The sequence below is a fragment of the Vanellus vanellus genome (assembly GCF_965231255.1).
Source record: "Vanellus vanellus genome assembly, chromosome: 5".
Taxonomy (NCBI): Eukaryota; Metazoa; Chordata; class Aves; order Charadriiformes; family Charadriidae; genus Vanellus; species Vanellus vanellus.
Window position 1 is genome coordinate 54249294 of NC_138910.1, and position 24047 is coordinate 54273340.

Genomic DNA, 24047 nt, shown 5'->3' on the forward strand with positions numbered 1-24047 from the left:
TGGAAAACACTCTGTATAATGGAAAATGCTTTTATCAAAGTGGAAGTTGTAGATGTTTGTCTCTGCTGACAGGAGCGGCAGAAGTGTAATAATAGAGGGCTTTTTAGTCTAGCCGGGAACGGAATAATGAGCTGTAGTAGCCAGAAGGTACAGTAGAAAAACTTTGGCTAGAAACAAGCTGCAAATTTTTGAGTGAGGTTAATTAACTGTTGGAATACCTTGCTTCTGCTGCTGGGGATTTCTAAACCAAAATGGAATGTCAGTCTAATTTAACTTGTTCTGGTTCATTGTTTCTCACCTTTTGAGGAAATGTGAATGAACTCCTAGAACTGGAGCATTTATCAGCCTAGCACGGCATTCATTTAATTATCAAGAGATGAGCATGAAAGTGGAAATAGTGCTCCTGGTCAAAAACAGCTGTTCAGGTGGGAATACAAGGGAGTTCTCTAGCACCAGCTATGTAGGTGACCAGACTTATCTCAAAGACTTTTTTCTGTCTGACTTAGACCTTGCAGAAAATTTGGACTTACGTGTATGCATAAGTTGCAATAAAGTTCTGTCTTTATCAGCAGTGGCCCTGTCTGCCCTTCCAAAGTTTGAGGGTAACCTACTAAAGGAAATCTGCCCATCCAGGAATGACTAAACAGCAGGGAGTATTGGTCCTTTGACGAATAATGTGATACATGGGGTACTGCGGAAAAGTCCTGGCTTCAGCTGTTGATATCCAAACCAGTGTAATGCTGATTACTGTCAAGAGAGAAAATGTTCAGTGCTTCTCAAAGGATTGACTATTTCTGGCTGGCAGCGGCAGCATAGCTGGGACAAGTCGCTTGAGATGCTTTTTGGAGACCCCAAGAACCGTGTGCCTGTGCAACTTCCTTGCTTTAGATTATATGCCAAAAGTACAGATTATTTTTGAGAATTGTACTTAGGATTTTGTTTTCAGATGTTAAGTGAAACTTTTTTCGCTTGCCTTCAGCTTATCTGTGACACTGTGATTCTTTCGGTGTTATGAAGAAAGATCTGGAAATGAAATCAGGAGATGGGCATTATGCTCTATGGATCAACTAGTGAAAACCATTTCCTTTATGAGGGATGGTATGGAGTCAGATGCAAATGTTGACTGGAGGGTAAGGAGAGTGCATATCCCAAGGCAGTGGTAGGGAGCAGGTGTAATTAATGTGAGAGGAAATGAATGCATAACAATGCAAGGGCAGAATTGCAAATGCCCCTGATAGTACAAAGCCTGAACTTGTAATTAAGTGGAATCTGCATGTGATACATACCTCATATATATATATGCACACACATTTATATATCTATATGATATGTAATACTCCCAATTCTAAGAACAGTGAATAATTCAGTGGTTTCTGGTTTACGTAGTTTGGATCAGCAAATCCTAAAGCAGTGAGGTGAGTGGGTTTTTTGCTTCTTGTTTTTAACCACTTAGTGTGTTACAGGCAGACCAGAATATACCATGGTGCTTTTTTAGGAATGCAAGTGGATAGTATTTGTTGACTCAACACCAAGATAGATAGCAGCTCCATTCTCAACGTGTTTATCCAAGGGTAGCTACTGACTCATTGTAGTTGGATGTCACTTCCCAGAAAGTGTTAGTAGGGTTCTTTAAGTACTCTTAGCAGAAGGTACAGCTTTGCATGAACAAACACATCATCTGTGAGGTCCAGTGAAGCAAATTAATGTGAACTGTTAGACCAAGCATTTTAGGAAGTACTGTCCAAATCCAATGAGGTTAATGTGCAGGGGTTAGTGGAAGGAGGTGGGTAACGAACCACTACTCACTCATACAAAATTAAAGCTCTTTGTGGAATCTCTCATTTGGAGTTACTGTTTGTTTAATGTTGTCTTGGGTTTATCTGTCCAACAGACAACTGTGATCACTTCTGTGTTTCATTACAACCAAAACAGTCTGTGTTTCTGTATTTGTTGCATGGGGCTGAACTACTGTATTCTGAACTATGTGAACCTTTCCTTTTTTTAACCTTAAATCTTTTTTTTCCTTTTCCTTTGCCAATCTTGGTAGGAACTTACTTAGGTAAGTAAATTGCAATTTTAACATTGTTTTTATGTACAACAGAATTTTAAGAAAATATTAGTCTAGGTGGTGTTTGGTCCAATTTATGCTCTGTTCTGCTTGTTGCACTTACATTCCTGAAAGTTTATGGCCTTTGATTGTCGGAAGGTGGGCACTCAATCCGCTCACAGCGGTAACACGCTCTTGGCAGTTTAAGAAAAAGACGGGTACTAAAGCATTCTTATAAGCTTGCAAAAACTGTTTGTGTGTATATGTCAACACACAGAGACTCTACTTCAAGTGAACCAGTAACTTGGAAGTGAAATCCTTGTTCATCAAGTCTCATTCGTGCATGCATTCTTATATTTTTTTCTAGCTTGCTTATGAATGTGGTACTGTTGATGTTTTTGTTACTGCTGGGAAGGATGGAATCCCAGGAGGAGATTACTTTTGGAAAAAGGAAAATGCGTATGAAGAGTGTATGGGGTTTTGAAAGCAATGTGTTTTAGTATAGTAAACCTGCTGGTTGTGGAAGTGTATGTTCATTGTGACTGAAGATGTGCTTATGAATGTTACTGCATATTGCATGTTCTGCATGATACTTCTCTTTGGTAAACAGAAGTTAAAAACAAAATACCATCTGTGACTTAATTGCTTGATGTCCTGATTGGTTTAAAGAAAAAAAAGAAAAGATGTGTTATGTTAACATGAGATGAAGGATTCCTATGTTTGTGTGTGGTGGATATGCTGAAGATTGGAGTTAGTAATCTCGAGTAAATACAAATTTAACAACTCCAAGTTATGTCCAGTGGCTGGAAGCTTGGCTACTCTTCCTCCTTGGTACTAGAGTCAGCTCTGTACAGACTTCTTGTGCCAAAATATGAAATGGTCTAATTATACAGGCAATGGTGTGTATGTTCAGGCATGGAAAAGCACTGGAAGATTTCTACCCAGGTAGAAAAGTGGCCAGGGTTGGTGCTTATTCTGCAGCTTCTTGATGCCTGCTGTAGTAACCTCATGGAAATATCCCTGCACTCCAGTCTATGTTGCACACGTTGCTGAGGGTTTAGGCTCTCCTGCTTCTCGAAATGGCAGTTGTGTATTGTGTGGAGCTGGCAAAAAAGCAGGCTGAATTTGTGCTGTGGGAGTAATTTTTGAATGCTTCCATTCAGATGCTAAGGATCTCGCTGGACTCACGGGGAATGGGACTGGATCAGCAAAGAGCGTGCACATCTACTCTCAGGCTTCCAGTGGGACCAGATGTTCTGGTTTGCTTCCCATCGGGGAAATTAGATTCCCCCACTCCCCTCTGTGCTGTCGGGTGCCAACTATTCCCTACTCCCGCAGCATGCTCTTGGGGTGGTGCTCTAGTTGCTGCAGGAAGTATATGCATTCTCTCATTTTAAATTTAACAAATCTGAATTCAAACCTAGATTCAAATGATATGAGATTGTTGGAAAAGAAACAGGTTGGTTGACTGAAAGGTGGTTCCCCCATCCCCAAAAGATAAAGCTGCAAATTAACAGTAGTAACAGACTTGCATTTGCTGTTTGTGATAGTCCTTCCCCACCTGCCTTTTTCTCTTTTGCATGAAAGTATATTCATCTGCAGCTTTGATACTTGAAGAATGAAAGGATCGTTAGGGCATAGTAACCTGCTGTGTCTGGTTTTGAGCCAAAATCTCAGTAATTGTGCTTATGCTTGAGGAACAGTTCTGAGGTCTTTGTCACTAAGGTGTGGGGAGTTGAGGCATGCTTTGAGGGTGTCAATCTCTGTACTGTGATTAGTTGTTTTATTGCTATTTCAGTAACAACGTAGAATTGTCTGTGGCAAAGGACATCTATGCTTATCTGCAGATATACCTTCAATTTACCATGTCTACATTCTATCCTCTGGGACGACTTCTTTATTTCAATATATAGAGGAGACTTTGGCAGGAGAAATTGAGTTGGAAGAGATTTTGTAGGGCTTTTGTTTTTTTCAGTGCTATGGAAAAAAACACTTAACCTTGAGTTTTCAGAATATATTTCAATTTCTTTGGCTGCAGAAGAGTGTAAGATCTGCTTAGATTAATCACTGTAGACCTTTACACTATGTGGTTTTGAAAGTTTGGTCACTTCTTTTTTGTTTGTTTTTTTTTTCCTTATTTGGAGGAGTTTAGTGTTGTTTCTGATGTGAAGCTATGTAAATTCAACCAGTTGGACCTCAGATATTGTTGAAAGGAATATTCACACTTTCTACCCTATGACTTCTCAAGAAATCCCTCCATAAAATAAAGTTAAAGACATTTTTTTTTGCTGTAGAGGAGCTGTCAGAACCTTGTTGGGTTTTGCTCCTGGTTTATATTCATATGCTGCCCTACTTTTTTAACCTGCTTATGGATGCATGTGTGTGAGAAGTCTCTCTCAAACCTTGATCTGTGAAAAGGGAGTAAGCACATGGGGAGGACTAAGTTTCATATGGTGAGTTACTTGTCTGTTACCCAGAGACGGAGGATTGGTTTAGTTCTTAGAGGTGCCTGTCTTGCAGACTTCATCTCTTGCACAGAAGCCACCAAAAACTTTTGTGTGAGAATCCATTGTTTCCAGTACAGACGCATCCTGTTGACTTGACAGCTGTTTTGCAATGGGTTACAGATGTTATGCTGTCTCTTTGCATCTCTTCGGTGACCGTGGTGGGTAAAAGTTGCTCATTTAATAACAGCGCTTCAGCTGCACATACTTTTAATGTGATTTTTATTGCAAACTGGAGCTAGTCTTTTTAGTGTCTGTTATCCTTTCAAACTCCGGTTATTGAAGTGTGACTAAAGGGAAAATTCACAGATAGCTAAGATTAATATGCTAATTGATACCTTATTACTGTGATAGCAAGAATATAAATTGTATTGAAACTGTGCCTTTGTTTTGTGTCCTATTTTACTGGATCAAAAAGTTGTCATGGGCAGCTTTATCCTAGAAATTACACCTTAGGGGGTGAGGTGTGTCCCTGTTTCTAGCACTGCTTCTTTGCTGTTTGAGGGCTCTGAAGCTTTGGGGCTCAGAGTAAGTAGCAGTTCTGCTCAGCCTTTGCTCAGTTTGTGTCAGTCTCAACATCTCTTGTCACTGTGGCACATTCTGGGTTAATTTTGGTGCTTGGGAATAGCACTGTTTACTGTCTGTTGTATATGCAGCAGTAGCTGTAGCAGCAGCCATGTATCAGCTGCTCCTGTAGGCCAGTCTTTTCTGGCATCAAGAATGTTCTTAGTACAAGAAAAGAGATGATCTGGAACGTGGTTAAAATGAAATGTATGGCTTCAATCCAGGGACTAGCATCAGTTGATTTACATCTCTCGGAGCTCCTGTGAATGGAGAAAATGTTATCTTTCTGTTATGAAAGAGGGAAGAAAAAACAAGTGCTAGAGCTTAGCTCTGAAGCCAACAGATTCAGGTTGCATCCTGCTGGCTGTGCTGTTTCCCAGCATCCGTGAAGCTCTTCATCCATCCATCTCAAACGGCTGCTCACAGCTGTGTTTTGGATGCGATTGCTGCTCCCATGTAAAAAGGAATGATTATCTGGCGCCTGCATTGCCTTTGTCAACATCCAAAGGTTGTTACTGGTTTTCTTACTTGGTGGCTGGTACATCTGTTCTACAGATTTGATGGAAAACTTTCTGGCAACTATTTCTTCATCTTTGTGGATACTTATGCTCAAAAATGCTGCAAAAATTGAAACTATGTTTCTTCATGTTTGAAGTAGCTAACAGCATACATCTACACAGAATGGAAAATACACGTGATCTAAACTGTTGATTTTAATGTGGTGTCGTGAATACTTGGTGCTCAGAAAATGTCTCCTGTTCCGCCTTCCTCCCTCCCAATGCGTTGCTGTGCCATGTGTTTCCTGGCATACTTGCTATGAGTGCATCGTGTTTGGTTTTACCAAGGAGAACGTCAAGGAATCTGTTGGAGTATGGACCGTTAGCTGTAAAAGTTCATTTTTGCAGGATTCTGTAAAAAGCTTTGCGGTTTCATCACAGCTTTAACTTGCTAGCAATGGGAAGTTTCAAAAGACAAGCTGGGAAGCTTGCTATAAATATGAAAGCAGAATTCACACTGATAACTTCTACAACCAGTGACAGCATTTGCTGATGCCTGTCCTGTAGTACCTGTTGGATTTGATGTACTGACATTTTGATTCTCAGCCGGAAGGGGCTGAGAAAGATGGTTCGGTGCAGTGATGTTAATGAAGCAGTGTTTTCTGGGAGCATGCATCTTAGAAAACTAAACAGTGCTGACAAAAAGGCTTGTTAGGTCTCCTAGTCCATTCCGTGCCGTACCCTGCTGTCATCATTCTCTTATATCCCAAGACCTTTGTGTATCCTACGAGGTCTCATATATGTAAAGTACCGTTCAGTACATATGCCATGGCAGCATGATAGGGTATCTGATAGTATAGCAAATAAGCTAGTAAAATCAAGCCATTGTCCTCGGTGCGTTACGGTGCTGTTTGTGTTACTGGGGACGGGCTTTGTGTGGTAGCTGGAGTCACTGTGCTCTGTGACTGATTGGAGCTACTACGCCTGTGGAAGTATTTACTTGTGGTAGGTTCAGCAGATACAATCTGTTTGCTAACAGCTTGTAGCTACCATCTGAGCTGAAGAGTCCCCTGGGGATCCAAGGATGATAGGAAAGATTTTATTTGTTGCTGTCTTGACAGTGTATAATACCTTCCACTTTCTCCTTCTTGATGTCAGTGAATTCCTCCAAAACTCAAACAGAATGCCAGATTTTTCCCAAGACTTGAGGAAAACCTCAGATCTGAAAGGGATGGTGTACTTTTAGTGGTAGTTTGAAGAAGGGTGTGAGTAAATGGAGAAAAGACTGAGCAAATGGAACATGTTTTAACGTGGGGGCTCTGCTCTTCAAACCATGTCATTAAAGAAGCTCTTTTCTCAGTTACCTTTCAAGGACGGGAGAAGTTAGTTTGGTAGACAACTCTTGTTTTAGCAAAACAACACAGTTGCAATCATAGCTGCGTGTGTTTTGATTTTGTACTTTTTTCTGTCTTGGAAAAGCAATGGTCTTACCAGCTCTATTCTCTTTCCTGTTTGTTAGGTCTGCCTAACCACGGACAAACCAGACAAATGGTAAGAGAATGTTCATTTAACCAAAACAGGGAAAAAAAGAATTATTAACCCACGTTAGATAGCACCCCATTAAACCCTAGTGTTTCACTTCCATCTTTGCTGTTTGCAGCTGGTCATACTTCCCAATTAATTAAAAAGTTTCAAAAAAACAATTCTGTTGGGGCATATGAAACATTGAAGTGGTTAAATACAATTTAAACCTCAAATCTATCTATTTATAAATGAAATTCTGTTTTGAATGGAACATTTTGTTTCTGCTCATACAGAAACTGAGTGGCTGTTTATAGCAAAGTTCTGGGATGTGTTTCTAGGTGGAATGTGTTTCACTGAAGGAGGAAGGTTTAAATAATGGAAGGGTTTGTTTGGAAAACAGTTGCTTTTTATTATTGTTTTTAGGAAGTTGGTGTGCAAGTTGTCTGCTGAGAATGCTTGTTTTTTATGTTCTTTTTTTTTTTTTTTTGAGTGAAAATGATTCCTAGCCTTTCATCCATTATGCTGAGTTTTATCAAAGGACAGAAGCAAATAGCCAGTCTGATTGATGTGTCTCTGGCAAAATGCTTTCTCATGAAATTCACCTCAGTGTGAAGAGGCCAGCGCAAAGGCTGTGCATCACTTTCCCCTGTTATGCATGGCTTATGGGAAACTCATGGGAGAGAACTACAAGCATATTTTTTTGTTTGGGGCTTTTTTTTTTATTTTCTTCCTCCAAAATGATCCTCTGGTGTTGATAAAGTGGAGCTTGCCTCATTAGGTGAACTGCCACGACGTGTTAGTGTCAGTAGAGTCACTGACATGGGTCAATCAGCAGCAGGTATGAATGATGGTCACTGAATGGTGATCACAAGCATTATTAAACCTAATAATGCTTTCGGATAGTGTGCAGTATCATGAGGGTAGGCTATAACTTGAGCATGCTAGTCTGCTTGTAATAACGAAGCATTCATTTGGTTTGTTACTTGAGCATCTAATACTAAGTGGTAAACTGTATTCCTCCATGAATTCAGCTTCATTTCTTGTCACTGAGGAGACTGGCTACTTGTTTGTGTCTGCTGTATAAACCCAACTCAGTGCAGTGGGAGAAATCTGTGATGACCTAACACTTTTTAGGTGTTTTAAGGTGAAACCCCTGAGCTGCCTTGATTTCTGGTTGCTTGATAAAGCGTGCTACTGAACTGAAAATTAAAGGTCCACGTTTCAGGGTGTGCCACTTGAAATAGATTGCTCTGTGCAGGTAGAGAAAAGGCAACCGTGAAGCACAGGGGTGCCCCTTCTAGGTGTTGCCAAGAATTTTCTCCAGAGTTGTTCTGTGTGTGTAGCACGTGTGGAGAAAAATATCCTTCGCAACACTAATGAAAGGATTTTCTTGGAGAAATCTAGAGAGGGTAACAAAAAAAACCACCAGAAAAGCCTTTTATTTGAAACTTTTTCCTTAATAAACCTCAAATATAAAAGCAATTCTTGCAGTATTTCAGTGGTCTGCTGTGGTGCCGAAGTTGTCTTGTATAACGTGGGGCTGGGCAACTAAGAAATAAAATATTGCATTTGTATATAACAGCTTTAAAGAGTTTAGGATTTTAAAAGGTGGGATTTTGTTTGTTTAGCTCTAAAGCCCTAGTTTTCTACAAGAAGCAGATCTTGCTAGCACAGTTGATTAAAGCTGGTCAAAAAAAAAAGTCATCAGTCGTTTTCTGTTTTCTCCTCAGGTAAAAATGCAATAGACTCGGGTGGTTGTTTGTTTGTGTTTTTCTTGGTTGACAAACTGAAGTCTTAAGTTAAAATTTGGTTGAGCTTTTGCCATAAACTGACATTTAAGGACTTGAGTGCCTCATGTCCCCACCCTTCCTTTTGAGGTGGATCTCCCAGGCCAGACATCCCTCATGTACACTCACAGTTTCCCATTTCGTGGGCAGAAAGGGAAGCCTTGGTGCACCTGGGGAGATGGTCTGGCCTTGGAGGATGGTCTGTGAAGTACCAGAATTAAATTGTACTGAGATGTTTTCTGACCAGCTTTAATTTATTCATATGAAATCTCCTGGGCCCTGATTTTTGCATCTTTCCTGACTTGTCCAGTGTTACTGATTTCAGTGGGATTTCTCAATGTGCTAATCGGCAGGAGGAGGGGCAGCAGAACTGGACTTCAAATGATCAAGGACAGCTGCATTTGAGAAGCTTAATCCTTTGCTCCCTTGCATCTGCACCTCTCTTAATAACAGCTCATGTTTTTCCAATTGAGTGGAAGGGGGCTACTGTGGGTCTGGAAAATTATACCTGTGTTGATTCGCAAAGCGAATGTATCATATATGGAAAATCTGTGGTGTTAAATGCTAAAAAGATTTTATGATGAAAGCTGCTAAGCTTTGTAGTTCTAGATTTGTTTTCAACAGCATATTTAATGTATCATTAAATATTAACCTTCCTAGAGCAGAAAGGATATGGGTAAGTCTGGTACCCCAGAATAACTGTAAATTCTGATTTTTATATTTGATTTGCTGTGTAGCTCGATTTCCTTCCCTGAAATCAATAAGAGTTGTTCTAGATTTATGGTGGTAGCTGAAATCTAAGTCTTATGCGCAATCTTTCAAACTTGATGTCATCTCTCAGACACAAGCAAGAGATTATTGGTAACACCTTCCATTTTATTATCTGTCCTGTTGCTGGAGTATTGCTGTCCTATTGTATATTAAAGGTGCCTAACTTCTATTGCTTGTGGACAATTGCTTTTATGTGAATTCTGTGTTCACTCATGGGCAAGAGAGGAAATATTTATCATAAATGCTCAACAACTGATATGAAAACTTTAATTCTTTTTTCCTTTGAGCACTTATCACATGCTACTGCAGGTTTGTTGCAGTTCATAATTGTACTTTTTTATGTATCACGTTAGGGACCAAGCCGAAACTTGCTGCTCAATGGGAAATCATACCCAACAAAAGTCCGATTAATTCGTGGTGGATCCATGCCTCCAGTGAAAAGGAGGAGGATGAACTGGATTGATGCACCAGACGATGTTTTTTACATGGCCACTGAAGAAACCAGGTAGGAAACTCGGTCTTTTGGAGGACTTAAGGGGAGGTCTTTTGGTTTGTGTTCCGTGTGGGTGCTACAGCTGATTTTGTGGTTAGACAGCAGGTCTGTTGCTACAAACTGAGTGCTGGGACCACAGCCAGTGTTGAAGTGGATAAAGGCTTTGATATACCTAATCATGTCTTATGTGCCTAATCATGTGCTTGCATTCCAGAGAAAGCAGATTCTTCTTCTTCCAAAGCAGTTGCTGTAAGAGATGGGCAATAAGGGGAGAAAGACTAAGGTGGGGAGTTCACTTGGTTCAGACACATAAATGCCTTTGGAGGTCCAACCTCAGTGTCTCAGTAACAGGATAGGGGCCTTCTGGCACACGGGTGATGCTGAGGAACAGAGCCTCCTATACACAGAGCTCTGCATGCTGAAGCCTCTGCTATTGCCTCTCAGAACGTCTCCTCATGTGTCCGAGTACTGAAACCTGCAGGTGACACAGAGGGTTTCTGGGGGCTGTTGCCTTTGGTGGTTTATATTTGCCACCAGTAGCGATGAAATTTAACCCTGCAGTGTCCATCTTTCTCCTTTGGTGGTACTGCTTCTGCTAGTCCTTCTCAGTAGTCTACCCACAGGATAAAAATTGTAAAAGAAACTTTCCTTGCATGAGTTTTACTTTCAACACTGTTTATAGGCTGCTGACAAGAACGATAGAAGCTATGTGGCCTGATCACCAAAGCAAAGCTTTTGTGTTTGTATTTCCGGTACTGTGTTGTTATTCCTAGGAAGGGAAGACTGCTCCTGGGTGTGGTGAGAAAGGTAGAGACGTGCTTGTGTGGTTTCCTCCAAAGAACTTGATGCCTCTTTTCCTGGGTAACCTCGAAGAAGGTCAGAGCAACACCACAGCCCTTCTTTTCAGCCCTCTCTCAAGTAGAGGTGCTCTCTGGCTTTTGTCTGTATCTGAAGCCTGGAGTTATCAACACTTTCAGTATCAGTGCCCCAACAGGCAGAGAAGCACTTAACTTTCCCTCCAGTATCTAGCAGAGATGGACATGGGAATTACTGGATATATGAGTCCTTACAAGTGACCAAGGCAGTCAGGAGTTTTGAGTACTTCATCTCTTCTGGTACTACTAAATTTGGCACTACTCTGAGTATTCATTTGTTCATCATGAAGTGCATAGCCAGAGTCCTGAAATCCCCAACCTCCTCCTTAGCCTGCAAAGCATTTCAAGTGTCAAGTGACTATTCTGTGGGCCTAGTATCAAAGATGGGCTTCGTAGACAAGCTGAGACTGGTAACATTCAAGTTACTAACCACTGATCTATTGGATCATCAGATTTCAGTGCAGGAAACCCCCCCGTTAGAACTCAGAAGAAACATGAAATTAATTTCTTTGTCAGGCTTGTTGCTATGGACACCTCTAATGTAACTGCATTTTGTACCAGCTCGTATCTTTACCTTGTTTTTCGCTTCTCCTTTTCTTTTCCTGCGAGATGCTGTGAAAATAAGCAGTAGGATTGCATATATAATTGAAAATACAGTGAGAGAAGTATTTAATTTTCAGGGGAAGCAGTTCCTTCTTCCTGTTGTCATCTTGCTCTGGTAAAGATGTACTGGAATCCTGTTACAGACCCGCAGTTCTGGCGAATTCACATGCCATTGTGGATGCAGCGTATAGTTTCTAATTCAGTCCTTAGATGCTCAAGGCTTATTTCATAATCCTGCATCTACAAAACGCTTCTTGACATCTTTATCATCCAACCCACAAGAAATACTGCAGGTCCATGGTAGTAATATTTCAGTGCTACTACAAGGTCCTGCCCTTTGATCTGTACAGAACAGTGAGAACATTCATCAAGTGTGATGTTGGTCGTGAGAACAATTTACTGTAAATTGTCTGCTCATACAGAACCACTGACTGAAGCAGGAAAGATCAGCCCCACAGCAACCAGCACATCCCTAACACAGAAATCGTAGCACAGTGATAGGCATCAGCTCAGTAAGACCTTATCTCTTCCATTTAAAAAAAAAAACAACAAAAACAAAAACAAAACAGGCGGCTTTGTCTGACAGCCTTGCTGCTTAGCTGACTGATGAGTGCTGAAAGGAGATGTTTGGCAGCCTGCTGAAAAGCAGGGAAGCCTGAGCGATGTAGCATTGTAAGCGGCACGGGTTTTCTGTCGGGCATTTCACCTCTAACTTTTCCCTGAACCATCTGCTGCATTCCAGTGTCAAGAATGTAAGACTTGTTTGTGAGCTCTGAAACAATTTGAGCTTTGTGTTGGCTCCAATCTAGCAGCAATATCTGCATATCATCCTCCAGCTGAGGTTCAGGCTGTGTTTTCAGTCACAGAAAGTAGGTTTTCCTAAAGTTTTACACACACACCCCTCCTCCCCCTTTTGTGTGGCACTGTTGAGAACAGTGCTAGAAAACTGGATAGCTTTGAGGGAACAGTTTGAAAAGTTGGTCGATTGAAAGGAATAAGTTTTTGAATTCAAGCCTCACAGTAAGGAACTCAGCATTTATAATTTATGCAAGCAGAGGCAGTGAGTGACCTGATCAGAATCTAGAACTGCTACGAGATGTGTTTCTGATGGCAGCATGTCTAATAGAGCATACACGGATACTGTAAGAAGCTCCACTGGGTAAAAGTAGATCAACTTCAGCTAAAAAAGTCTTGGAAAAATCATCACATCAAGATTAGTTTGGTTGTTTTTTTTTTTCTTTTCCCCCACCATTTTTCCACCCCGTTCTCTCCTCTTCCTACCCTGTGCCCTTTCAACTTTAGAAGACGCTGGAGAAATGGGGACATTGAGCAAACAAAAGATGTGTCTGTGTGTGTGTGAGCTCTTTGTAGCAGGCTTGTTCTGCTCAGTGGGTAAAAAAAGCAAGCAAAGAGATGACCAGATCTCACCAGTGCTGATTCAAAATCTTCAGCTCAAGTTGTTGATTTGTCAGTGCTGGTGGTGGGGACAGTAGATTGAGGGGGTGGGAGTATTTTGACCAGTTTCTTCTATGAATGTATCTTGTCTTTTCTCTTTTTTTTTTTCTTTTTTAAATTAAAAAACTGACCCCAACAATGTTGAGTAGCCAAAAATGTAAAAATTATCTTTGGGAGATAGATGGTTGAGTTGTGGACTGTAAAGCCATGTGGCTGCCTTTCCTCTAGTGCAGTGTCTTTCATGGTAAGTTAAAAAATGGCTAAGGTAGGAGCCTGTAAGGGTAGGCAGTGCTTCCTTATCAGACCCTCCTTGTTGCCCCAGTTCCTGAACTGAAGGCTGTGTATAGTGGGTACTGGTAGACAACTCTTGTGAATATTTATTGCTTTCCTTTCTTATCTCTATGTATCTTTGACCACCACAACATCCTCTGGAAGTGAATTCTTCATTTTAATTGCACAAAACATTTTTCATTGTTGCTGGGTTTTTTTTCCTTTTTTTATTTTTTGCTTTTTTCTTTTTTTTTTTTTTTTTTTTTTGAGGATACTTCCTTTAGCTCCAAGCCTGGTATTGACAAAAGGAAATGAGTAATCATTCTGTATTGTCTCTTTCCACCTTATTTTGCTAATTTTAAAACTTCAGTGTGTTGTCTCCATTCTTTCTCTTTTTTACTTTCTGTCCGTATGGGAAACAGCCTCATGTACCTGATAAGACTTGTTGCTAGCCTTGTAACGTATAGGGAAATTCTTAACAAATGCAAGATGTGAATATTGTCCATTTCTGGGTTGACCACAGGCAGTGTGGGAGAAAAAAGAGGGGGAGACACCCTGTCAGTGTTCCCAGTGTGGGGGAAACGCTCCAGTATTGGTTCACTGGTTAGTGGCCATCATGGAGCTCCCCTGCGGCAGCTCAGCCTTGAGATGTAGCTCTGTGGGAGACCAAATGTAGCTGATTTGTGCTGTGACGGGTTTCTTTTGAAGAGGCAGCTGTGTGCACCTGCTTGGGGCTGGGGAATGTCAGAGAGCTCTGTGAGAGATGGATTAACAGGCAGAGAAGTGACCAATGTTGACAGAAGATGTTTGGTTGTAACTTGGCTCTGTAAATTCCCACAAATCTGCCTGCAGCATGTCCAACCGATGCCTCTGTGTGCATCAAAATAAATTAGTGATATGGAAACTCACGGTCATAACTATTTCACGTGTTACATTTGCAGCAGTAGACTGAAGTCCTACAAGGCTGGACCAGAATGCCTTCTGCTCTGCAGGGGAAAGATTCTGGAACAGCGAATGCAATTTCCTCTTCACTGGTGGGTTTATAAATCAGAAAACAAAAGTTCCCCAGGGAGGACATTGCCAAAATAAACAGTGTTAGCCCATCCCATTAGCAAGCAGCCTCTGTGTGTGCAGGCCTGGTTTCACTTGGAGAAACCGAGAAATTGCTTGGAGAAATTGAGAAAACTACAATGCCTTAGTGTCCGGTCTCTGTAATCTGTTCCTTTCTTCCTTACTGTCTGCAGGAAAATCCGCAAGCTGCTTTCCTCCTCTGAAGCCAAGCGAGCCGCCAGACGCCCTTACAAGCCTATTATCCTCCGGCCCATCCAGGCAGTGCAGCTACGCCAGCCTATGAATGATGAACCCATAATCATTGAGGATTAACACACGCTGAGCAGCTCTCTGGATGACGGTGGATCTGCCTGAAAGAATCTCTCCTCCAATATATACTTGAGTTTCTATGGCTACAGCATTGAACTAACTGTTGAAGAGAGGGAACTTTTGAGGAACTGTTTTGCATCTTTTAAACCCTTAAAAGGAACTCAGCCCTGTTCTGAGCCTCTGACCACAGACTGCTCTCTCTCTCGCGCGCGCTCTCTCCTTCTCTCTCCTTTCCTTTTTTTTTTTTTTTTTTCCTTTTTCCCCCCCCTTTTTTTTTTTAATTTTTGGTAGCCTCTTTTCCCCTTTGCTTCTACCCCTTTTGTAGACACAGGGGGAGGGAAAGTAAGTTTAACTTATTAAGAGAATGTGGACTAGTACTTTTTAGCTTTGTTTCCTCTTCCGATGTACGAAGAGCTAGAACCCTTCATTTTGTGACTGAGCTCTCGTTGCAAAGCCGTTTTTATGAGGCTGTGTTGTAAGATTTTTCTTTCTTTTTTTTTTTTTAATTTTGTGGACGGTGCCATTTTTTATTTCATTTATATTATTTCTTTTGTAGATAAATTTCCAACCTTTAACTGATATTTGGAAACAGGAGCTGAAAGCCAGCCCCAGGTTCAGCCAGTTTTCTTTGGTCCTGTCCCTTATGTTTTTTGGATCATTTTGCACGGCCAGTTGTGCTCATGCACAAGACAGAAACAACTCAGGCTGAGAAAGGAGTGAGCTAAGAACTGAAGAACCTTGCAGAACATTACACTAACGTTGTTTGCAGTGGAGGCCAGGCTACCAGAATTAGGTGTCCTTACTCTAGTCAATCCCTGGGAGATCTGGCCCGTGGCATTGCTCCCAGTAACCAGCAGTTTGCGTGCTGCCTTCTCTCTGACATCTGGAATCCTACCTGCTGTTATACCACCAAGGCCCAGCAGTAGGCCCAGCAGTCCAGCAAGTGTAATGAATTGCTTTGCTCTGGCTCCAAGAGTCAAGTACACCAATGCCCAGGGACATTTTGCTTAGAACTCTGAACCTGTTTGTGCATCAGTGTTTTTGGACACATCTCTCCCAGGATGAGACCTGGTTTCTCTTTAATTGCGTTACTGTATGTTTCCCATTTTGAAGGGAATTTAAATTGCAGCTGGGTTTTCATTTGAACACATTGTGTCTGAAATTAAGTGTTTTTTTCCCTCTTGACATTTCTTGTGTTTGAGGTTTCTTGCATCTCTTGAACTTCTTATGTATTTGCAAGTCTGTATAATTTCTTTTTCATATGTCTTCTCATTGCAGTGCATTTGCTGAATGCCCTGCTCTGTTTTGAAAGGATGTAAACTATCATTTGCAACTTGTGCTGATCTGTACATGTACCTGCCTCAAGCAGACACAGCATGTAATAACCCCCAAGTCATTCCATATGTGTCAGCGGTGAGATGAGCCAAAGTTGTATTTGGGTTATCACAGTCCAACCGTGATTCTGTGCAACTCTGCTAACCCACCAGGTTAGACAGAAAGGAATCCCCACAAAATGAAAACAATTCAGTTAACTTTACTTAATAAACCTGGAAAGTGAGCTTTTGTGAAACATCTGCTTTTTGTCTCTTCTGAAATAGCTGCCAAGACCCTTGCTCGGGGTGCTGTCTGCCTGGCACGCACGCCTCTTCTTTCACATCCCAGAGTTGTCTTCTGCTCTCAAGTGTTTGCGTAACTGCAGCCCGGCCCTGTGCTGCCAGTGCCATTCCGTTGTGCAGGGTAAGAGTCATTCATAGTTTGGTTCCCCTCGTATGCAGTTTAAACATTTCTAGCACTTCAGACTGCGACTCACTCCCTCCTTTTAAACGCGGTAGCAGATGCAACGCTGGAGTTCTGAATGAGCCTTTTGTCCGTGGTGTCTCATGCGTCTTGCTGATCAAGGGCATGACTCTGGCATGTGGCAGAGTGACATCCCTGGGGGTTAGTAGCCAAACCCACTGACTTTTCAGTACTTCTCCCATTTCTACATTCGCTCCTTACTGGGATATGCAAAGCAGGCTCAATGTTTGGTCTCATTTGCTGCTTGGGAGTGGTAAGATTTACTCTGTGAGTAGCTGTGCAACTTAGCAGGTGTTGTAAGTGTATCCTATACTGCTGGTCACGTTTTCCTATCCATGACTTAAAAACGACAGGAGGGGACAGCCATTCCTGAAGGATATGCTACATAGAAAGGACACCAAGGTTAGTAGATAGAAAGCCTCCAGGCTGCATGCAGCAGTGCAGGACTGCAGCAGAGACCACTGGCGGTTTTGTAACACTTGATTTTTCTCTGTGAGGGAAAGGTCTCACAGGGAATTCCTTCCTGTTGCAAAATGAAATGAAGAAAGCACTTTGAAAAATCCATGTCCAAATTGGCTTCAGCCCCTCTGCAGTGGGATTTGGAGCTGCAGCAGAGGGCCATGCTCTGCCGTGGTGTTGGGGGAGCTCGGAAATGCCTGTGTGCTGGGGGGGAAGCACGGTGGTTATCGGTGGGCAAGCTGTTGATGAGAGTTGGGAAGAATCTGTTCAGGCTGCCTGAAGAGCTCGCAGTAACCACTTGGGGGTGCCAGCCCTGCAGTTTCCAACATCTTAAAAGCTTTCTTGGAGCAGCTCCAGCGATTACTCTGGGAATGACTCCAGGCAAGTAGAGAGAAAGTCCTGTGTGTGCTGCCCTGACTTTGAAGGATCCCTTGCGTGTCCTTTAATATGGATGTCGGGTTTTTTGGTGTGCGGTAGCAGACTTCACTCCCTTGTGTTTCACTGGCTTATGATTGTACCAGCTTGGGAGGAGGGGTTGGAAGATACCTTTAGCAACCAGAGAAAAATACCAGCTTTTGGGAAGTGCAGAGCGAATGGTAGGTCCCACCACTGACCTATCCAAGCCTGAGCCGTCACTCTCTTAAGCCGGCTGCTGTCACTAAGCCTTTCCTGTACCAACCACTCTTCTGTGTTCACATTCATATGCTGATGTGGTGTTCCTGCAGGAATTGCCTTTGATTATTCACCCTCCTGCTCTAGAGCCTGGTAAAAATAAAAGGTTCATACAGCTGGGGCAGCGTCCCATTTTCAGTGTCCCTTCTGCTCCGTGTTTACAACTCCTAAAGAGCCCTTGAGATTGTAGGGGACAAATTCTGATGAGAGTCACAGCGAGAGACGCGTTAGCCCTGTGGTGCAGAATGTGACGTTTGGAAGCGCTCGCCCGCCCGGAGCAGGAAATTACTACAGTGCACATCTCCAGTCTGTAGTAAGTTTTGCCACATGCGTTTGGATATTTTCCCTAAGCCGTGCGTCTCTGGCATCCCTATCCTTCACTTGCTTTTCTGCCTTGCAGGCGTGGGAGCGGACATGTCACAGGCTCGGCTCCAATGCCTCGGAGAAGGCTGTGCTTCGTGCTCACGTGGATGGAGCATGCTGGTCTCCAGACCCGCTACGGTGCTTCTGATGTTACAGGCTTAAAAGTAGCAGGGAGCTGGTCAGGAAAGTCTTGTAAAAACAAAGCAAAAATCCAAACGTTCCTACGATGCTTTGACAAAATGTTTTTGTTACAGATTTTTATATATATATTCTTTTTTTTAGTTAACTTTGGAATTTGGGTTGTTTTTTTTTTACTTTTCCTTTTGAATTTTATCAGCTTGTTGGTAGCAGCTCCCTATGATCTCTGCTTTTGATGCTGTAACATGAAGGCAGCGCGCTGTCTGTAACAGCGCTGTTGAAATGGGGGTGGGGGTGGGGGGCAAAGCATGACCAAAACTAACAATTCCGAACCTGGCATTCCTGCTGTGGGAGGTGGGCTGTAACCAGGACACTACTGGAGAGTTGTAAAGCAAAATACAGGCTGAAATTTCCTTTGAAATGGAAATTTGGAGCCCGTGCCAGCTCTTGCTTGCAGGCTCTGGCTGTCCGTGCGAGCAGTTACACAAGCCAGACCTTGAGAAGCCCAAGGGCCTCTTTCGGATGGTCAGTTTGCGTCATGATGGAGCTGCTTTCTACAGCCGAGGTAGGAGATAGGGCCCTGGAGGAGGAGGGGACAGTTAACCTGCTCAAATGGTGGTGTGGGCACATGATGGTGTGGGCACATGATGGTGTGTAGGGTTAGCGGTATGGGAGTTGTGCAAGCCTGGGGGATTTCTGGGGACACCAAGAATAAAATCTAGCAGATTTTGACTGGGAGGAGGAGGAAGTGTTTTGAGACAGTTACAGAAACTGGACCTTGCCATCTCTTCTGGTTTGCTTGATCCATCAAGAGGGCACAGGCTTAAAAACACCTTTAACTTAAAATAAGAATTGGCAGCAGTGTTAGAGGGAGAAAAGAGACGTCAGTGCAGAATGGCAAGCCCCGGCATGACGGTCCTCTCTAGCTGGCGAGCGTTTGTTTGTTCTCCTGTAAATGTACTTTTTAGTCAATACTGTTCCAGGAGACCCTACAAGAGCCAACTGTGATGGGATCTGCTGTGATCCCCATATCTTAAGCGTGTGTGGTCTTTACTGGCCTCCCCAAGGGAAGAGGCTGGGGTGTCCCCACCCTCCCTGCTGCCCTCCCCTCCCTCCCTGGGGGCTGAACAGAAGGGGTTTGCCCTGCTCAGCCACCTTGGAAACCTTGGCCTCTGATGGTCACGTTTCACCCGTGTAGGCTCTCAGGAAGCAGGGGGAGAAGCCGTTGCAAGAAAAGGCACGTGGTAAATTCAAATGGGCTGTGGGACCGGGGAGGGGCTTGTCCCCATCTCCTCCTCAGCCTGGAGAAAAGTCAGGCAGGGTCAGGGCTGAAGCACACTTGAACTCACAAAGCCCAGGGCAGGAATCATTCACTGCATTCCTGGAGCGAGTGTGAGTAACATAAATTCAGCATCTTTCTGCAGACAGCTTCCTCCCCTCCCAACTGCGCTAGGGACTCTCCACCTGGATCCAATGCTCCGCAGGATGCTGGCACCGTCACAGCAAGCAGATTTACAGGTCCTCACTGGAGGGTTTCGGCCAGGTCGTGCTTGCTTGGTGATTTTTATTTTTTTTTTTTTTTCCATCTGAGTGATTTCAGCAGGGGTGGGTTTGTTCCCTGCTGCCTGTGTCTTGGCTGCCCCCATGCAGGACATACAAGAGGGAAACATGTGGATATGGGGCTGGGCCGTTTCCCTGCATCCCAGGAAAATGCCCATAATGTCTGGTGGGGACCAGGGGCAGATGCATCCTAATGGGGGAGTGGAGGATCTTCCCTCTTGTGCTCCTGAAGGAGGTGATGCTGTAAGGGGACATGGGGATATTGTGGTGCCTGCATGGCACCGGGTTATGTGTGTTCAGTCCTGTCCTTGCCCCAGGAGCTCACCAACAGCTGTGTCCTGGAGGTGGTGTGCAGGTAGGCTGCAGACAGTGCAAACCACTGTGCCTGCTTGTCTTGCCACCATGCCGGCTCCTGAAACCACGTTGCACGGTGGCCGGCCCAACCTCTGGCCACAGGGTGTCCGGGAAGAGCCACGTGGTCGGGGAGAGCTTAATGACAAACCACTCTGCTGTGCCTCGCCAGGAGCTGAACTTTGCCACCAAAACCCGGCTCTGAGCACAGCCCATCCCTCGGGACACCCTTTCCTTCCCCTGGAAAAGCCAAGGGAGAGCCGCCGGTGCCAGCCGCCCTTCACACAGCCTCCCCGCTGCAGCTCCATCAGTGCTCAGCTCCACGGGGGGGTTTGAGAGCCGCGCTCGCATCTCTCTAACTGGTTTTTCCACCTTTCGCTGGTCAGATCACTGCTTTTCAGGCACCTGCATCCCACCTCATGGAAGCATCATGCCCGCTCCATGGAGGTGCACGTGCTCCACGCCAAGTATCTGCATCCCCAGCATCTGCGTGCAACCTGCTGGGATGCTCACTGGCTCTGGGTGGGCTAGCAGCTACTGCCCCTTGGGAAGGGGACGCAGGGACGATGGGGGCATCCATTCCTGCTTGCAAGGACAAGCGGGATGTCCGTAAACCTGTTTATCGCAGGCGTGACAGTGCTATCTGCCCTGCCTGATAACGGCGGGGGCTCAGATGCCTTTTAAAGGAGAGAAGCGACAAGTGGATGGTTGGAGCTCCAGATAGCGGGTGCCGGGGCCGGGGGGTGACGTGCGGAGCCCTGGCAGGTGGCATGTGCTGCCTGACAAGACCCAGCTCCTGCCAGCTCCTCGGCATGCTCCTGCTCCAATTCTCCATCTTCCCATCTTTTGCCATTCCTCCCTAAGCCCCCAGCCTCCCTTTTCTGAGCTGTGTGCTTACCCCACAGCCACCCTTTGGCAGCAAGCCTGGGTACCCAGCATGCATGGACTGTGTCCCCTGCTGCGTGTGGCTGTCATCCCCATCCCAACCATCGTGGGGGTCCTCATGTTGAGCAGCAGCTTTCCCCCACTGCAGGCAGCATGCAGGCAGCCGCAGGCACACAGGGTGGCTGGCTCCGGGCTGGCAGGTGCCACACATCCACGAGGGCCATGTGGGGAGGGGGGAATAAAAAAATAAAAAAATTGCCTGGTTTGGGGAAAGGCTCCTCTGTCGCATCCCTTAGCACCTCCTGGGAACCGCTGCCAGGCCACGGGTGGGAACCTGACCAGTTTTGCCATGAAGCTCCTGCCAAAGGGTGAGGACCAAGGCACAACGCAGACAGAGCTGGGGCAGCTGGTGGTCAGTGGCTGTCACTTGCCACAGCCTGTGGCAGCCAGTTGGCTGCTCTGCCATTTGTCACCACGAGCACCTGCCTGTGGGCTGTGTCTGGGGCATGGGAGCTTTAGGGGGTGACAGAAAGACCCTGGGAGGGACCCTGGAGAGGGCCAGGGTCATAGAATCATAGAATGGTTTAGAGTTGGAAGGGACCTTCCCCCTGCCATAGGCAGGGACACCTCCCACTAGACCAGGTTGCCCAAGACCACGTCCAGCCTGGCCTTGAACACCTCCAGGGATGGGGCCTCAACAACCTCTCTGGGCAACCTGTGTCAGTGCCTTACCACCCTCAAAGTGGTAAGTTTCTAATGTTCAATCTGAACCTGCCCCTGAACCATTCCCCCTCGTCCTATCACTACATGCCCTAGTAAAAAGTCCTTCCCCAGCTCTCCTGTAGGTCCCCTTTAGGTACTGGAAGGCCGCAGTAAGATCTCCCCGGAGCCTTCTCTTCTCCAGGCTGAACAGCCCCAACTCTTTCAGCCGCTCCTCATAGGAGAGGTGCTCCAGCCCTCAGATCATCCTCGTGGCTCTCCTCTGGACACGCTCCAGCAGGTCCATGTCCTTCTTATGTTGGGGACTCCAGAGCTGGATGCAGTACTCCACGTGGGGTCTCACAAGAGTGGAGTAGAGGGGCAGGATCACCTCCTTTGACCTGCTGGCCACACTGCTTCTGATGCAGCCCAGGATATGGTTGGCCTCCTGGGCTGCAATCGCACATTGCTGGCTCATGTTGAGCTTCTCGTCAATCAGCACCCCCAGGTCCTTCTCCTCAGGGCTGCTCTCCAGCCATTCCCTGCCGAGCCTGTATTTGTGCTTGGGATTGCCCCAACCCAGATGTAGGACCTTGCACTTGTGCACGTACATGGGTGCACATAATGTGCCAGCCGAGGGTCTGCAGGGCCACATGTAGATGACTGTCCTCTGGGTGAACCCAGCCAGCAGTGGGTTTGTTTTTTTTTATCCTTAACCTTTTTTATTGGATATTTCCCTCCCCCCTGGTGTCTTCTTGCCCTGTAACAAATCCAACTGATGGTAGGTGCCAGAAAACATGAGACACACAAGCAGAGGAGAGCAGAGGAAAGCTTTCCAGCTCCAGCTTCCCCGTCCGAGCGGCTCCGTCTCAGTTCGTGAGTTTTCGTGGTATTTGCTTCTGAAGGAAGAAGAAAGAGCTGAGAGGAGTCAGCACGGGGAGGGGGAGAGGTGAGCCAAAGGAGAGGCAGCCTGGGGAAAGTTATTCTGTATTTATTCCTTACTTTCCCTTAATCTCCCTGCAAAGCTCTCTGGTTGACCTGCCCCGGGAGGAGGTCCCAAGCAGCCTCATGCCTTTTGAAGGCTCCCGGTGGAGGTGATCCCTGCTTCGTGGCCAGGGCTGGACCAGCACGGTTGGCAAAACACAACACACACACACCCCCATCTCACAGTCCCTCTTGGGCCCAGGGGCAGTTGCTGCTGCCTAGGGGATGGCCACCCATGCTGGCACCAGCTTTAGGATCTGGGCTTGTGTTAGTCTCAGTCCCACCCAGGAAGGGGGATGCTGCAGGAGTGCGACTCCAGCACAGAGCAGAGCAGGAGCCATATCCCTGCAGCATCCCTGCTGGAAAGGGCTGGGTTAACCCCCGCCACCACTTTATCAAGGAGGGGGATGCTGGGCTGCCAGGTGCCGTGGAGGAAAGCCCCACCGTGTCCCCATGCCCCCTGGATAATTACGGGCGGCGAGACCAGGGAAGATCAAACACCAGTGCCGCACGATGCAATGTGTGCCGGGCTAGGGGAGCCAGCTGGCCACAGCGGCTCAGGAAACCCTGATGCTGTGCGGAGCCGAGCGCCATTGGAGGAAAATGGGTCACCTACCGCTGGGGGGGGGGGGGGATGAGAGCTCAGCAGGGACACCCCCAGGCATTGCTGCAGGGTGCATCAGCCCCCCAGAAACCTCCCCTGAGTGCTGAAAGGAAGCTTTGACACCCACTGCCAGGGAAACCCCGGCTCAGCCCTTGGGTGGGGATGAAGCTCCAAATTTCTGATGTAAAATGCATCATTTGCTGAAGATGACACCCTGGACAGGTCCCCAGCCCCCTCCTCCTGGCCTCAGCGCAAGGGCAGGCACGTCCTCAGTCTGGGCATTAATGCAGCTGTCCGGGAACGTGGCACAGCGGGGTCAGGGACGTCCCCTGTGTGCCACTCTGCCACTGCATGCGTCTTCTGTCCCCCGCAGCGGCAGGCTGTCCCACGGGTGCGCTCCCGTGCCTGGCACTGGGCATGCTGGCCCCGCAGCAGCTGTGCCATCCCTGCTTGCTCGGCCATTGCCGCTCGAGTCACCCGTCCCGCCGTCCCCATGGCCCTGGGACAGCCCTGCCCTCAGTGTGGAAGCATGCCGAGGCTAAGCCAAGGCAGATTAAGAAACGACCAGTTAAAGCCACTTTGCTCCTGAACGAGCATATCCGCTTGGGATTTAGCGCATTTACAGGCAGGGATTCACACCTTTAGGCGATTTGTCTTAATTCCCCCCAGCCTCTATGTGTGAAAAGCCCTTGGTGGGTGAGAGCTGGGCTGGCTGCTGGTTCTGCAGCGTGGCTGAGCCTGGGGTTTCACCGGTGCCCACCCCAC

The 24047-nt window shown here is 45.6% G+C and overlaps 1 protein-coding gene across 1 annotated transcript in view; it reads left to right on the forward strand.

Annotated features, from left to right (window-relative positions):
- MTA1 (metastasis associated 1) overlaps positions 1-16329 on the forward strand; it is a 66171-nt gene extending 49842 nt beyond the window's left edge. The window contains exons 16-18 of the mRNA XM_082483515.1: positions 7132-7163; positions 10048-10199; positions 14635-16329. Of these exons, the coding sequence (XP_082339641.1) occupies positions 7132-7163; positions 10048-10199; positions 14635-14773 (323 nt within the window). The 3' untranslated portion in view covers positions 14774-16329. The remainder of the gene's footprint in view (positions 1-7131; positions 7164-10047; positions 10200-14634) is intronic.
- The last annotated feature ends 7718 nt before the right edge of the window (positions 16330-24047 follow it).